This window comes from Eleutherodactylus coqui, chromosome 4, assembly GCF_035609145.1.
Source record: "Eleutherodactylus coqui strain aEleCoq1 chromosome 4, aEleCoq1.hap1, whole genome shotgun sequence".
Lineage (NCBI taxonomy): Eukaryota > Metazoa > Chordata > Amphibia > Anura > Eleutherodactylidae > Eleutherodactylus > Eleutherodactylus coqui.
In genome coordinates, this window is record NC_089840.1 from 245999791 (window position 1) to 246014606 (window position 14816).

Consider the following 14816-nt stretch of genomic DNA (forward strand, 5'->3'; position numbering starts at 1 on the left):
CCTCCATCCCATTCCGGCCCTAGTGATAATAGTGACATCCCATGGTGGCCCCAGTGGTAATAGTGACATCCCATGGCGGCCCTAGCGATAATAGTGACATCCCACGGTAGTCCCAGTGGTAATAGTGACATTCCACGATGGCCCCTAGTAGTAATAGTGACATCCCACAGCAGCCCCTGTAGTAATAGTGACATCCCACAGCAGCCCCTGTAGTAATAGTGACATCCCACTGCGATTCGAGCTGTAAAATCTCTTTTATAAGATCTTTCCTCAACCCAGAGTCAACAAAAATGCTAGTGCATGCCCTCATCATCTCCTGTCTAGACTACTGCAACAGCCTTCTCTGCAGCCTCCTATTTTATGCTCTTGCACCCTTCCAACCCATCCTTTACTCTGCTGCCCAGCTAATCCACCTCACCGCCATTTACTCCCCTGGCGCTCCTCTTTGCCAATCCCTTCACCGGCTGCCCATTGCCAGAGAGTCCAATTCAAGATATTATCAGTGAAATACAAGGCCGCCCCTCACATCTCTGACTTACTTTCCCAATACTTCCTCACACTTCATCTCTGGTCCTCCCAAGACCTCCTTTTCTTCTCCTCACACAATCATCTTCACTGTTTCTCCCGTGTCTCACCTATACTCTGGAACGCGCTACCCCAATGCATCAGACTCTCCGCCATCTTGGAAAGCTTCAAAAGTACTCTCAAAACCCACCTCTTTAGACAAGCCTACGGCCTACAGGAAGCTTGTTGCCACCATAACATGAGCACCTAATACCCCCACCTAGGATCTACTTCCCTCTCTCTTGCAGACTTGAAAGAGTAACTGCATTTTTTGAAAACTTTTGACAGGTCAGAGCAACATGTTCAAAAATTTGATCACTAAGGGTCCCACTGCTGAGACCTCCGTTGATTGCTGAAACGGAGGGCCCCTTTAGCTGTCCTTGTTACCAGTCTTTGAAGATCAGTGCATAAAAGCCTATAAGGCTAGTTTCAGATGAGCATATAAAACCAGGTCCAGATCTGTATTACCGCTATGTTTCATAAGACGTTACATCCATAGGTCATCAGTTTCATCCATGTTTGCCTGTTGATTTTTATTCATTTCTATTGGGCAAATTACTGATCTGTATTTGCCCAATAGAAAGGAATACAAATATGAAGGCAAATACGTAAAATATAGAGCGTGCTGCGTTTTTTTGGAAAAATGCCTGTAAAAGATGTGACTATCCTTATAGATTTACATTAGTTCTGCATTATGAACCCCTCAACATGGAGCTAAAACAGAGCAAAAGTGCCTGTCTGAAAGCAGCCTAACAGTTTGTGTCCGTCTTCAGCTGCCGAGAAGAGCCAACGAGTAACAATGCCAGCCGAAGTGGCATGGCGCTCAGATGAGTGCTGCAGCTCCTTTATTTCAGCACCCGGACCCCCACTGATCAAAGCTTTTAACACTTCCTCTGACCACCTTCACACGGGCGAGTTCCATATCAGGCCGAGAAACTCATCCTGATATCGCGATCGCCAACGTGCGATGTGTTTTTGATTAAAAATCGTAATTCTTCCGTGAAATTGCGATCCTCACAAGCGTGTGATGATCCCAAGTGTTTCCATTGATCTCTATGGATAACAACGTACTGCAGATCGCATAGCATCCAAGTGCCATGCAATGTCTTTCAAGGTCCCATTGGGTGAGGCGTTCCGAGGGAACAATCAAAGATAGAACGTGCTGAGATTTTTTTTCTCGCAGCAACGCTCGTGTGAAGGAGTCCATTCAAAAAGAACTGATTTGATATTCGTGTGGGTTTTGTACACATCGCACAAAACCCGTGCAACAATACCACTTGTGTGAAGGCGCCATAAGGCTGGCTTCACACGTGCATAAGCGCATTTGCACTGCGTATTTGCGCAATGGGCGTTGTGTTGTTGCGTGCATATTTTACTGTATTTTTTGCGCGCTCATGCTCTGTGTATTTGCACGCGCCAAAAAAAACCCCCAAAAAAACACGCAGACATGCTCCTATTGACATCAATGGCCAATTAAGTTTAATATGAGCTATTTTCATGCACAACACGAACATGCTACATTTATTTTTTTGCGCTAATGAAATACGCTCATGTGAGCGAACCCTTTGAAATTAATGGTCAGTATTTACTGCATATGCAAATCTTGCATGTTTAATATGCAGTGCAAATACATTCATGTTAATGAGCCCTAGGCCATCGCCGCAAAGCGTCCTCTCTCCTTCCGTATCAATTTCTTCTTCATTCACTAGATGGTTACTGTTCCTGTCATTTTATATATGTTATGTATTTAATCCCAATTTTGTATGTACAGCGCCCAGAGCCTTATAGAACATAATGACATGCCTTGTATTGGGCAGAGTCATCATGTAACATACTAGAAAGCTAAGAAAAACAAATTATATATATATATATATATATATATATATATATATATATATATATATATATATATATTATATTAGTCACATCCACACCGCTGTCTAGTGCAAGGCATGCCGCTGAAAGAGTGACCTCTATAAAACAGCATTTGTCAGCAGATCATGACAGCTGAACTTGAAAACTGCAACATTTCAAGTACAAGGAAGATTAAAAAAAAACCATATCCCCCAAATTCATCTAAAAAAACTATTACAAACTAACATGGCCTTTCACCAACCCTCCTGACACTACACAGAGGTTCTTTTTTTAATCACAAAACATCACATATTTTGCTTATACCAACTTATTTATATAATATCAACTTGTTTCTAACCATGGAATCAATTTATCCTGCAGATGTCCCAGTTGATACATTTAGAGTTGTTACAATGTAGCAATTCTGTTTGCTCCTATGCAGCATAGTGATCTCCTAATAAAATCCAAGTCCCCTCACCTGAGCTTATCCCCAGCTGGAGCAGTGATCCTGTTCAGTTTCTCCATATTTATTACCAGTGAGCTGTAGGAAGCATACGTCAGCTAGAATCCTACAATGGACTGCAAGCTCTTGTGCCCTGTTGGACTTCCCATGTGCGACTGTGTGCTCTCCACTCCGCGGCGTTTAGTAGACACATTTCATAGGAGAAGTAAAACTTGCTCGTTCACATAGTCAAGGCAATAAGTTTCTATTTTGTAACATGACTTTTTTCCCAGCCCATCGAGCTCATGAATAATCCTAGACAAACATTTAAGCTTTTACCTATGTGGGTGTGTAACCCTTTTCCTGCTGGTACATGATTACGGTTTCTCCTTACAGTTTCCAGTGTTTGCAATCGCCTTAACATAATTCAATCCGAATAGTGAATTTATTGGGCAGTGCAACAGTAAAAAAAAAGTGTAAGAAACACGCGGACATATTCTATATAAGGCCGGCTTAACACGGACGTGTTTGCTTGCGCAATACTAAGAGGATAGAACCCATTGATGTCAAAAGGTTCATTCACAGTTCTATAATTTGGCATGTGTATTTCGATTGCGGGGACGACACACTTTGGCAGTGGGGTCTTGTTTTTGTCTGTTGATCTCTACATAATTGACGTCATCACAGAAATGGACAAAATCTATGGATTGGACAAAAAAATTTGGACTAAAACCAAGTAACAGATTATTTATCTCACATGGTCGTCAGAAAGGAAATACAGAATAACAAAATTGCTGAGTAGAGAATAAAATCAATGACAGAAAACATACAAATCACATACTGATGTCATCCGCTTGTGATGTCATCTGTAACACGTCCGTGCTATGTATGTGGAAAATATCATCTGAAGCTGACCTTGAGGTTATTCCGGGCGAATTGTTACTGATTTTACTTGTTATTCTTGCTCTGCAGTCAATGAATGGATTTATAGAACAATTTGGGTGTTACATAAGTGAGGACTGGGTTGTTGTAACTTTTACGTGGAACCTGATCTTTAAGAGAAGAATAAGCCTTCTATTATATCAAGCATCAGCTGTAAAATTCATGCAAAAACTGCACCAAACTGGCTATGTGAACACGACCTGAGGGGTGACATTGAAAACACTTAGATGCTGATTAGAGATGAGCGAGCGTACTCGGTTCGGGTGTTTTTGCACTCGAGCACCACTTTTTCCGAGTAACTGACTACTCGGATGAAAAGATTCGGGGGGCGGCGTGGTGGAGCGGGGGTAGCAGGGGGGAACAGGGGGGAGCTCTCTCTCCCCCCCCAATCCCCTCTGCAACCCCCCGCTCACCCCCAGTGCCCCCCGAATCTTTTCGTCCGAGTAGTCAGTTACTCGGAAAAAACGGTCCTCGAGTGCAAAAACACACGAACCGAGTACGCTCGCTCATCTCTAATGCTGATATAATTCATTATCTTTAGGGCGCATTCAGACTACTGTATATTGGCTGGGTATTCACGCCCAGCCGATATAGGGCGTCTCTCTCTGCAGAGGGAGGAGGCTGTTAGAGCCCGAAGCAGTGCACTGAGCTCCCGCCCCCTCTGCACTATTTGCAATGAGAGGGGCGGAGGCAGAGCTACGCTCCCCCCCGGAACTTAGCCCAGCCCCGCCCCGCCTCTCCCATTGCAAATAGTGGTGAGGGGCGGACAGGAGGCGGGTGCCCAGTGCACTGTTCCCGGCTCTTCCAGCCTCCTCCCTCTGCAGAGAGGGATGCCGTATATCGGCCAGGCTGAAAACCTAGCCGATATACGGTCATCTGAATGCGCCCTTAGGGCTTAAACAGACAAGCTTGTTCGCGCAGGTTTTTGCGCATGTGAAACTCACGCCCCTAAAACATGATGAAGGTGTTGATTTCAATAGGTTCGTTCTCACAAGCGTGTTTCTTATGCGCCAATCCTACGTATGAGAAAGATATGACTTGCCTTATCTTCCTGAGTTTTATGCAGAAAGTAGCCTCTGGCAAGAAAAAAAAAAGCAAGAGGAAGAGTGTGACCCAGTGGACAACGCAAGGAAGAGAAGACAGCTAGCCCTTATTGGGCTTTAAATAGCCATTTTATTCCACGGAAAGGGAGTATGACGTACGCGTGTGAACTGGCGTTTCGAGCGCATTATTATTATGCGCTGCACCGTACATATCAGCCTGTTTAGGACCATCTCCAAACCTTCTTCATGCACAAATACGCTCCAATGCAGTGAACATATTTGCACACACTCATCTGTGGAAGTCCTTAAAAAGCATGATCTTATTCTCTCCCAATGAAGTAAATTCTCAATTTCTCTATATTTCAGAACTAGGGTTGAGTTATCACCCAGAGCAACGCACGCAGATTCTTGTGTAAGCCATCTTGCATATAGAGGAGATGTGTGCATGAAACATGTATAGTGGGACAAGGAGTCTCTGTGGCACCATAGTATGGAGCCGTTGGCCCTCTACATGCCGCCATATGTTGCTTCGGTACAACGTATTATAAGAATATTCACAGCTAGAAACAATTTTGTAATAAGGCATCTAGTGGAGCATGTCATATTGTTCTGTCTGATTCATATTTAATATTGGAGGTATACAGAGGTACAGTATAGACCCACAGACTTTTATGGGTACTACATATTGTCGCGGCAAAAATATATGGCCGTCTAGGGAAAGCAGAGTGTACCTTGTGAATGACGTCATATGACCCATGCTACGGCGATAGCCTGATGAGGGACAGCAGAGTGTACCCTGCGACCGAAGTCCAGGTGACCCGTGCAGTAGGGCTGCTCACACCTAGAGTTCAGTACGTCATATGACCCATGCTATGAGGGATAGCAGAGTGTACCCTGCGACCGAAGTCCAGGTGACCCGTGCAGTAGGGCTGCTCACACCTAGAGTTCAGTACGTCATATGACGGAGGAATTAAATGACAGAGCCCACACAGTTATGGATTCATCAAAGAATTCCCAACAAATCGATGTCGGGCTTCTTTATTTATAGTCCCCTTACAATGGGGTGTCGCAACATCATTGGACAATTAACTTTGCAGTTTATTGGTTAGTTTCCAATCCAACATTTCTCATAGGTCAACTCAACCCTTCTTCGTGTCCATTGGTTACACCTCATTACTCCAAGAAATATCATAGTTCTTTGCACAGTTCTCAATCTGACCTCTGATTGGTTACTTCTCAGACATTACATGGCATTCACTGGATACATTCTGATTCTTTATTTGCATACCTTCCAGAAACTTCCAAGTCAGCAGTGAATAACTCTTGACGGAGTGCTGAGAGGCCCAAGTAACTCGAAGTCCTTATCTTATCTCACCATATGTGTTAGCTCGTACTTTAGCTAAGCATGTGGTCGGCCATTTTGTGTAGTCCTTTTCATATGACTCTGTGGCGTAATATTAAATATTACTTATATACCCACATTTACGTATATATACAGGCATACACACATACATGTACACCTACATATACATATACATATATACATATATATATATACAGTATATATATATATATATATATATATATATATATATATATACTCACATATATCCAGCTCATGAACTACTTTATTCTCTAGTCTAGTGTGAGGCGTCAACCCCTCCCTTAGTATCTTGATATTCCTAGGGCCCCTTCAGCTAACATGTGGAAGCTTCTTGATATTCTTATCTCATCCAGACATATGTCCCTAGTTTGTGAAGTAACTTCTCCTGGTATATTTCAATGGCGTCTCTCATTGCGCATTTTTAAATTCATATAATTATTATAATACCTTACAATCAAATAATTTCCATTACAATATATTCCGCATATGACTTCTGTAGATCATCAATATTTCCGTGTGAATTAGGGGTCATCGAGTTGTAACAACTGATGGCCGATACCCCTGCTGATCAGCTGTCTGCTGGGCCAGTGTGCCCATGCGCTGATCTTAACTCCATTCTCACTGCAATGGCCCACCTTGGTATTATAGGCAAAGTTCCCATTCGCTTTGATGGAAACTTTGCTTGTAATACCATGTCTGGCCACTGTAGCTGATTTCTGCCTGCTTCCTGCAGAAATCAGCTAAATGCACATGCACAATGACCAGGAAAGCAGCTGAATGGTTAGGGTATTTGTGGCAGATCCCTGACAATCTACTATTGATGACCTATCTTGTGGATGGGCCATAATTAGGTTTGCAACTAGACAATCCCTTTCAAAATACGTCCCTCAGGATAATGAGCTGATCACCCTAGGTTCCACTCCTGGCAACCTTTGTATATAGTCGATTGTGCTTGAGTAAGCCCAATCCGGGCAAACTACCAAATGTAATATTATATGGTGTACATTTAGATGAATGCCCATGTAATTAAAGAGCAGCTCAGGTCCATCAGAACAGGAGGCACTCATACATAGCAGGTCTTCATTGTGGCTCATAGAGGAGGTCAGTAGCAGGGACCCACTTCTATGATGTTCATATGCTCAAAAAAGGGCATGTGGACAGGGGTTGTCTACTAGAGAACTGCTTTAATTATTACATATAAATGATCATAATAACTGCAATAATATATTTAAAAAGTTTGGCCATGATCCCCACTTAGAAAGGTCTTAGCTAGAGATGAGCGAGTATACTCGCTAAGGCACATTACTCGAGCGAGTAGTGCCTTAGCCGAATATCTCCCCGCTCGTCTCTAAAGATTCGGGGGCCGGGAAGCAGAGGGGGAGAGCGGGGAGGAACGGAGGTAGATCTCTCTCTCCCTCTCCCCCCCCCCCCCCGCTCCCCGCTGCAACTCACCTGTCACCCGCGTCGGCCCCCGAATCTTTAGAGATGAGCGGGGAGATACTCGGCTAAGGCACTACTGGCTCGAGTAATGTGCCTTAGCGAGTATACCCGCTCATCTCTAGTCTTAGCCATACTGTATATATACTGAGACGCAATGTCTACAGGTCTATAAATTGCATTGCCCATGACTCCTGGAACGGTGTACCCATTTACGGAGAATTTTTGGCGCTCTCCTACTCTTATGTGTATATTTATGTGTCTCTATTTTAACACTATTTCGACCCTGAGGTATTTGTTTATTGTCCCTATAACTTAAACAGTTCAAGGACATCATTGTTTGTTCAAAGATAAGGGACTAACAATATTGACATCTCGATTCAAATGTCATTCACCAATTTCTGGAGCCCAACCAGAGACAGGATTACATGTTGATTCAGGTCTCATTTGCTCATGAATACAGGTAATAATAGAATTAGCATTGCCACATTGAAAGATCCACAGAGAATAGCTTAATGCAAAGTCTTATATCATCTTTTGTGGATCTTTGCCCTTCCTACTTCCAGTCTATTAGGCACTGTTGACATGACGGAGCTTGTACAAAGAGGATGAACTCTGTAGGTACAGTTTGTCAGAAGGTCCGTCTACAGCATCATGTCACCTTATACCACTAACATTCTGTCCCTATACTGAGGACTCATACAGTATGAGTTATGATGAAGTTAAGGAAGATGAGGTTTGACTACAATTGTATAACTTCTGTCAATTCTTATCAATAACCTTTGTCACGGTCTTAAAACCAAAGTCCTCCTGAACCAAAACAGACATGCTAGCATGGAGATAGGATGCAAGAAAATTAACCCATAGGCAATACTAAAGAGCAAGACAAAAGTCTAATTATAGTGGGCAGGAGTCAATGCATCTCATGCCTACTCGATTCAGTCTCCGCACCATGTACAACTGACGCCTTGGTCTCCACCCAGTAAGTAGGCTACAGCTTAAAGGGTTATTCCCACTTGAGGCTTTCATGATATATCCAAAGTTTGATAGATGCACATCCCAATTCTCTCAAGACCAATGTAAGCGACTATAAGCAATGTCTCATCAATCCTCAATATCTAGCAGGATTCTAGAAGCTTCTGTTTTTTGCCTTTTCCATCTGAGCAACATGCCTGTGGCCACTTATAAGATTGAACATTTGCCATCTGGTCAATGTGCTTGTTTGTACAAACCTGTACTATGGGGACAAGTGACTCCACTCTTCATACACCTCTGGTTTATGAAAATCCAAGAGATGAAACTAATGGAGGACTTGATGGCTTCTTTTCAGAGATGTCATGACAAATCCCTAAACTCTTGCCACTATTGGCTGTGCTTTGAAGACTCTCTGGACTATCTGCCCCTCATACCATGGCATGCTTTGTCCTGTGTTTTGGCTTCTTGGCCACTAATTGGTGATTTCTCCATTTCGGTTTGTCTACTTTTCCACCCCTTCTTGGTTCCACCTCCGTCCCTTTTTTTCCCCTTTCTTCTTCCTACTCTTTCTGTACGTCTTCTTTCTCTATATCTCAACCTTATCAGGTAACAGATCTACAAGTTGTTGATCATTATAATACCTTGTCATCTCACCATGTTGTGGACTAAGGGTGTTCATCTTTTTTTTGTGGTATAGCAGTTTCTGGACTCTCCATGTCTCACATGTGCTCTTCTTTGTCCTTCAGGATCAGATTGTGTTTCAAATTATTTTATGCATAGTCAACTCCTAATATAGTTTTGTATGCTTTACTGGTAAAATGATATCTTGCTGTTCAAGAGTTGTAATATGTTTTGCAATAAAATTATAATTAAAAAAAAAAAAGATGCGAGTCACACCTCTGGGGCCTTCACATATCTCTTGTTATGGCCCCCATTGCTCAGACTCAGCTGAATGTGTTGGCATTCCTGTGATGCCCTGAGTTCAAATCAGGATCAAAGATCCAGCGGTACCATTTCCACGTGTTCAATTTGCACGGTGCTGATTCCAAAGCCCCACCATCAGTGGCATAAGTAATCCAACAGTAGAACAGAATGGAGAGAACACATGTCACATCTGTCCTAGACTGCATATAAAACTTGGTCGAGCCGGATACCTAGAGCAGTATGGGCAACGTTCATGCAAGGAATTTTCTTGCAATAAGAAAGGTGCTTTATTAGCTCAAAGTCCTGAAGCCAGTAAATTAGCAAAGCTGTAGGCAAAGCCCTTTATCAAAATATATATGAACAAGTATACGCAATTAACATATTCAGGTGGTCAAAAAGGCAGGAGTTCTTGGTCGATCAACCGCAATTGTGAAACCAAAAATGCATGTAATGAATGGGGACTGGAGTCGCCTCTCTTGCCTGAAATGTTGCTACTTTGTTGGCTTCATGAGTTTGTTCTAGTAGCTTAGTAACACAGTACGTAAGGCCGAAAAAGACATATGTCCATCCAGTTCAGCTTATTACCCCCCCTCCCATCCATCCAATACTGATCCAAAGTAAGGCCGCCTGCAGATGGACGGGTCGGATCCAGCGGCGAGACTTCTCGCCGCGAGACCCGACCCGAGCGCCTGCAGGGACCAGCATGTATTCACCCGTGCCCGCCGGCTCCGGCTGTTTGATGTGCCGTCTTGCCGGGCAGCTGGCGCATGCTCAGACCGGAGCCGGCGGCGGGTGAGTGACATTTCTGTGCGGGGCTCGCAGAGCCCCGCACAGAAATAGAGCATGCCGCGATTTGTTTGCCGCGCGATATTTCGTGCGGCCAAATCGCGGCCGTCTGCATAGGATTGCGTTTGTTAACGCAATCCTATGCAGGCTTCAAGCAGCGGAAATTCCGCGGGAAATCCCGCCGCAGAATTACCGCTCGTGTGCAGGCGGCCTAAGGCAAAAAAAACCCAATGAGGTAGAAACCAATTTTCCCCACTTAAGGGTAAAAATTCCTTCTCAACTCCAATCTAGCAATTGTAATAATAATCCCTTCTGAAGTAATCAGGGATGTAATATTGTAACACCCAGGCCCCTCTTGAATCCTATTAGTGAGTTTGCTATCATCACGTTCTCAGGCAGAGAGTTCCATAGTCTCACTGCTCTTACAGTAAAGAGCCCCTTCTGTGTCGGTGTAGAAACCTTCTTTCCTCTAGGTGTAGAGGGCGCCCCCTTGTTACAGTCACAGTCCTGGGTATAAATAGATGATGGGAGAGATCTCTGTATTGTCCCCAGATATACTTATACATAGTTATTAGGTCACCCATCAAACGTATTCTTCCTAAATTAAATAATCCCAATTTTGATGACCTCTCTGGGTATTGTAGTCCGCCCATTCCATTTATTACTTTAGTTGCCCCCATTTGAACCACTCAAGCTCTGATATGTCCTTCCTGAGTACTGATGCCAAAACTCTCCACAATATTCCGTGTGCGGTCTGACTAGTGACTTGTAAAGAGGAAGAACAATGTTCTGGTCATTTGCCCCCTCTTCTGATGCACCACATAATCCTATTTCCTTGGCAGCAGCTGCCTGACATTGGTTGCTCCAGTTAAGTTTACAGTTAACTAAAATCCCCAAGTCCTTTCCCATAAATAAATCACCTTCTTTATTGTAAGAACATTCCTCCAATTGTGTGCTATCCATCCTGTTCTACTGTAGAAAACGCATCGTCACACCAGGACACTTGTCCGCATTACGGACGCATAAATGCAGCCGTACTACGTTTGTGTGAGACTGGCCTTATGGTCAAATATAGGACTTATTTTTCAGTAAGAACACAAGACATGATGAAAATGGTAAGGAGCCATTTTCGAAAGTGTTCCTCTAAAGTTGTACGGAATTCTAGAATATTTCCCAACTCTGAAGCAGTATTACATCCAGATATGTTAGCAAAATATCATTTGCCCATTATCACATCATGACTAGAGATGAGCGAGCACCCAAATGCTCGGGTCCGCGTTATTCGAGCCGAGCTTTTTGGAAAATTCGAGAGCTCTACTCGAGTAACAAACACAATTGACTACAATGGGAGACTCGAGCATTTTTGTATGTGGGACGCTGGGTCCTGAGCTTTTTTTTTTTCTTGGTTCATGTTCTCTCTCTCTCTCTCTCTGTCTCTCCCCCTGCCTGCCAGCCAAAAAATTTGCCATTGACACGCACGCTGAGTCGCGGCGGGGAGGGGCCAAAACAGGCACGTCACAGCAGGGACGGGCCAAAAACTGGGGCGGGGTTGAACACGGCGCGATGTTCATTCGAGTAACGAGCACCATCGAGTACGCTAATACTCAAACGAGCATCAAGCTCGGCAGAGAACGTTCGCTCAACTCTAATCATGACTTCAACTTTAGGTCAACTGTAAAGAGCAATATTAATTGTAATATTCCCTACATGTTATATAGCTATAACATAGAACAACATATGATAAGATACGGAAATTGGTGGCATTATTCTCTTTAAGAAACATTTAAAGGGAAACTATCAATGGCGAAATGTCAAACGTCTTACTGGACATGGAAAGTAATTGGATGAAATGTGATTGGGTGAAAGAAATTGAACGGAATGTCCTAGTGGACCGGGGAAGCAATGGACAAAATCTATGGATTAGACGACATTGGACGAAATGTCCTGAAACCGTCAAAACAAAAATATTGGTTTCTGATGTAAATTTCTTTAAGAAAGACCTATAAAATTCATCTTATTTGTAATGCTGATGACTTTCAGAAGTGACAGGCAATAATAATGCTTCATTGTTAGATTGGTTTTGCATTGGATCCTAAAAGTTGCAGTAACCATGTCCTGGCTGGATTTCAGGGAATTAGCTGTATTAGGAAAGTTACAGTACTGTATTCCACTTTGCATGTCCCACACAGAGCTTTATTGTCCGTCCCTATGAGCAATGCTGTTTTCATAGCCAGTATAAACATGGAGCTCTTCCGTCTATTAAAATCCCTCTTGTTGTATTAAACATGACTTTATTTTCGGATCTTACACCGAGGAATACTCTTCCGACACTATCATTTCTTCTATCTTTTGGAATTATAAACGATACAGTACAACTGTAATACTCTTTATGCATTTGCTCTGTTTCATAACCTCAATAGTGGCTGTATTAAAGCGTATATATGCTTAGAAATGGGAATTGTTAATGGAAGGTCTTAATACAATGACTTAATGGAAGGTCTTAATACAATGACTTAATGTAAGGTCTTAATACAATGACTTAATGTAAGGTCTTAATATAACGATTGCACTCATATTCTTTAGCCCACATCAATGAAACAAATAGTTTTACCATATAAAGGCTAAGCTACTGTACATGTAAGGCAGTCTTATGCCTTGTCTGCTCAAGGTTCGCAGCACTGGTGCAAACCTTAAAGGGAAACTGTCATGAGCTCCATAAACTGGGGCTCAAGGGTTAGGGGACGGAGATTCTGGGGATTGGTGTTTCATACTCACCGGGTGATCCGTTCCAGCGCTGTGTCCCCGTAAAGTTGGCACTTGCACAAAGCACGTCTCTTTTCAGGCCACTCTGTGTGCGTGCTATCCCATTCATCCATATGGGAGAGCACATGCAAAAAGATGTGGATGCACCAACTTCACTGGGACAGAGTGCTGGAACTTAGGGCGTTCGGTGAGTATGCAACACTATACGCCGGACTCCCCATTCCTTGTTACTCAGGATGGACATCATAGAGTGGAGGTTCCCTATCTTAAAGGGGTTGTCTGAAACTTTTACAAATTTTTATTATTGATGACCTATCCTTTTGATAAACCATCATTAGCTGATTGGCTGGCTCCGCTGCTCATGATTCCCACCAATCAACTGATCCCAGGGCATGTTGTGAGTATAGACAGTGCTGGAGGCAAATAGCACTGTCAACATTGAAGTGGCCTGGTTTGGTACTACAGGCACAGTTCCCACTGAATTCAATGGGAACTGTGCCTGCAATACAGACGGTGCTATCAGCTTCTAGTGATCTCCATACTGACAGAGGGCCTAGGTCAGTGTGGATCCTGAGTAGTGAAAGCAGTTGATCAACTATTGATGAGCTATCCTCAGCATAGGCCATCAATAGTAAGAGTCCAGGACAACTCCTTTGAAATAACGCATCATAGCAACTTATCACCTATCCACCGATTAGGTGACAAGTGTTTCATCGCTGAGGATTTCACATTTGGGACCCTCAGTGATCACCGGAGCAAGGATCCCGAGTCCCTCGTGTGAATGGAGCATGGTCACACTAACACGTCGTTTACCATCTATGGGGCTGACGGAGACGTCATTCTTATGATTGATGGGAGTATGAGCGATCAAACACCCATCACCTATACTGTGGATAGTCAAACAAATATATGGGGGACGGCGCTCCAACAGTTGGTTGTAGGTGGTGAGCTGATCCAAAAGTCCTTTATTCACAACAAGATGGAGAGCAAACAGCCTGGACACTGGAAGGCATGTACAGCAATTCAGGGGTAGCAAGTGCAGAGTAAAGGAAAAGAAAAAAGGCTTATGCTCAATTGGAGAATGGAGACAGCTCAGACAGAGGAAACATACATATATATGTATTTTACATATATATGTGTATATAATTTAAAAAGTAGCACTTACTGATGTAAGGGGGATCTCTCCAGGAATGCCCCCTGCAGCATGATTGTTGCTGAAAAAGTTGTGCTTTGGACCCAAGGGTACTTCGGTATTTAGATTAATTCAATAAAAACAAGAAAAATAAAAGGCAACGCGTTTTGGATCTTGAAAAAAAAGGACCATGTAGAGCCAAAACGCGTTGCCTTTTATTTTCCTCGTTCTTACTGAATAAAGCTAAATACTGAAGTACGCTTGGGTCCAAAGGACAACTTCTTTCAGCCACAATCATGCTGCAGGGGCACTCATGGAGAGATCCCCCTAAATCAGTAAGTGTTACTTTTAAATTCTATACACATATACAGTATATGTAACATACATATATATGTATGTTTCCTCTGTCTGAGCTGTCTTCATTTGCCAATTGAGCATAAGCCTTTTTATTTTCCTTTACTATACTGTGGATAGGGGATAAGTTGCTATAGTGGGATAACCCCTTTTAAAGCAGCTTCGCTCTGATGGGCTTAACGCGTCCATGCATTGTATGGACAGCCATCAATTTGA

The 14816-nt window shown here is 43.1% G+C and overlaps 1 protein-coding gene across 2 annotated transcripts in view; it reads right to left on the bottom strand.

Moving 5' to 3' along the window:
* The window catches only part of BLNK (B cell linker), a 64177-nt gene extending 61061 nt beyond the window's left edge, over nucleotides 1–3116 (bottom strand). The window contains exon 1 of one of the 2 annotated variants that reach the window (XM_066601009.1): nucleotides 2897–3116. In XM_066601009.1, coding sequence (XP_066457106.1) covers nucleotides 2897–2943 — 47 coding nt within the window. In that variant the 5' untranslated portion in view covers nucleotides 2944–3116. The remainder of the gene's footprint in view (nucleotides 1–2896) is intronic. The other variant, XM_066601010.1, reaches the window with a different exon arrangement.
* Nucleotides 3117–14816: the final 11700 nt, after the last annotated feature.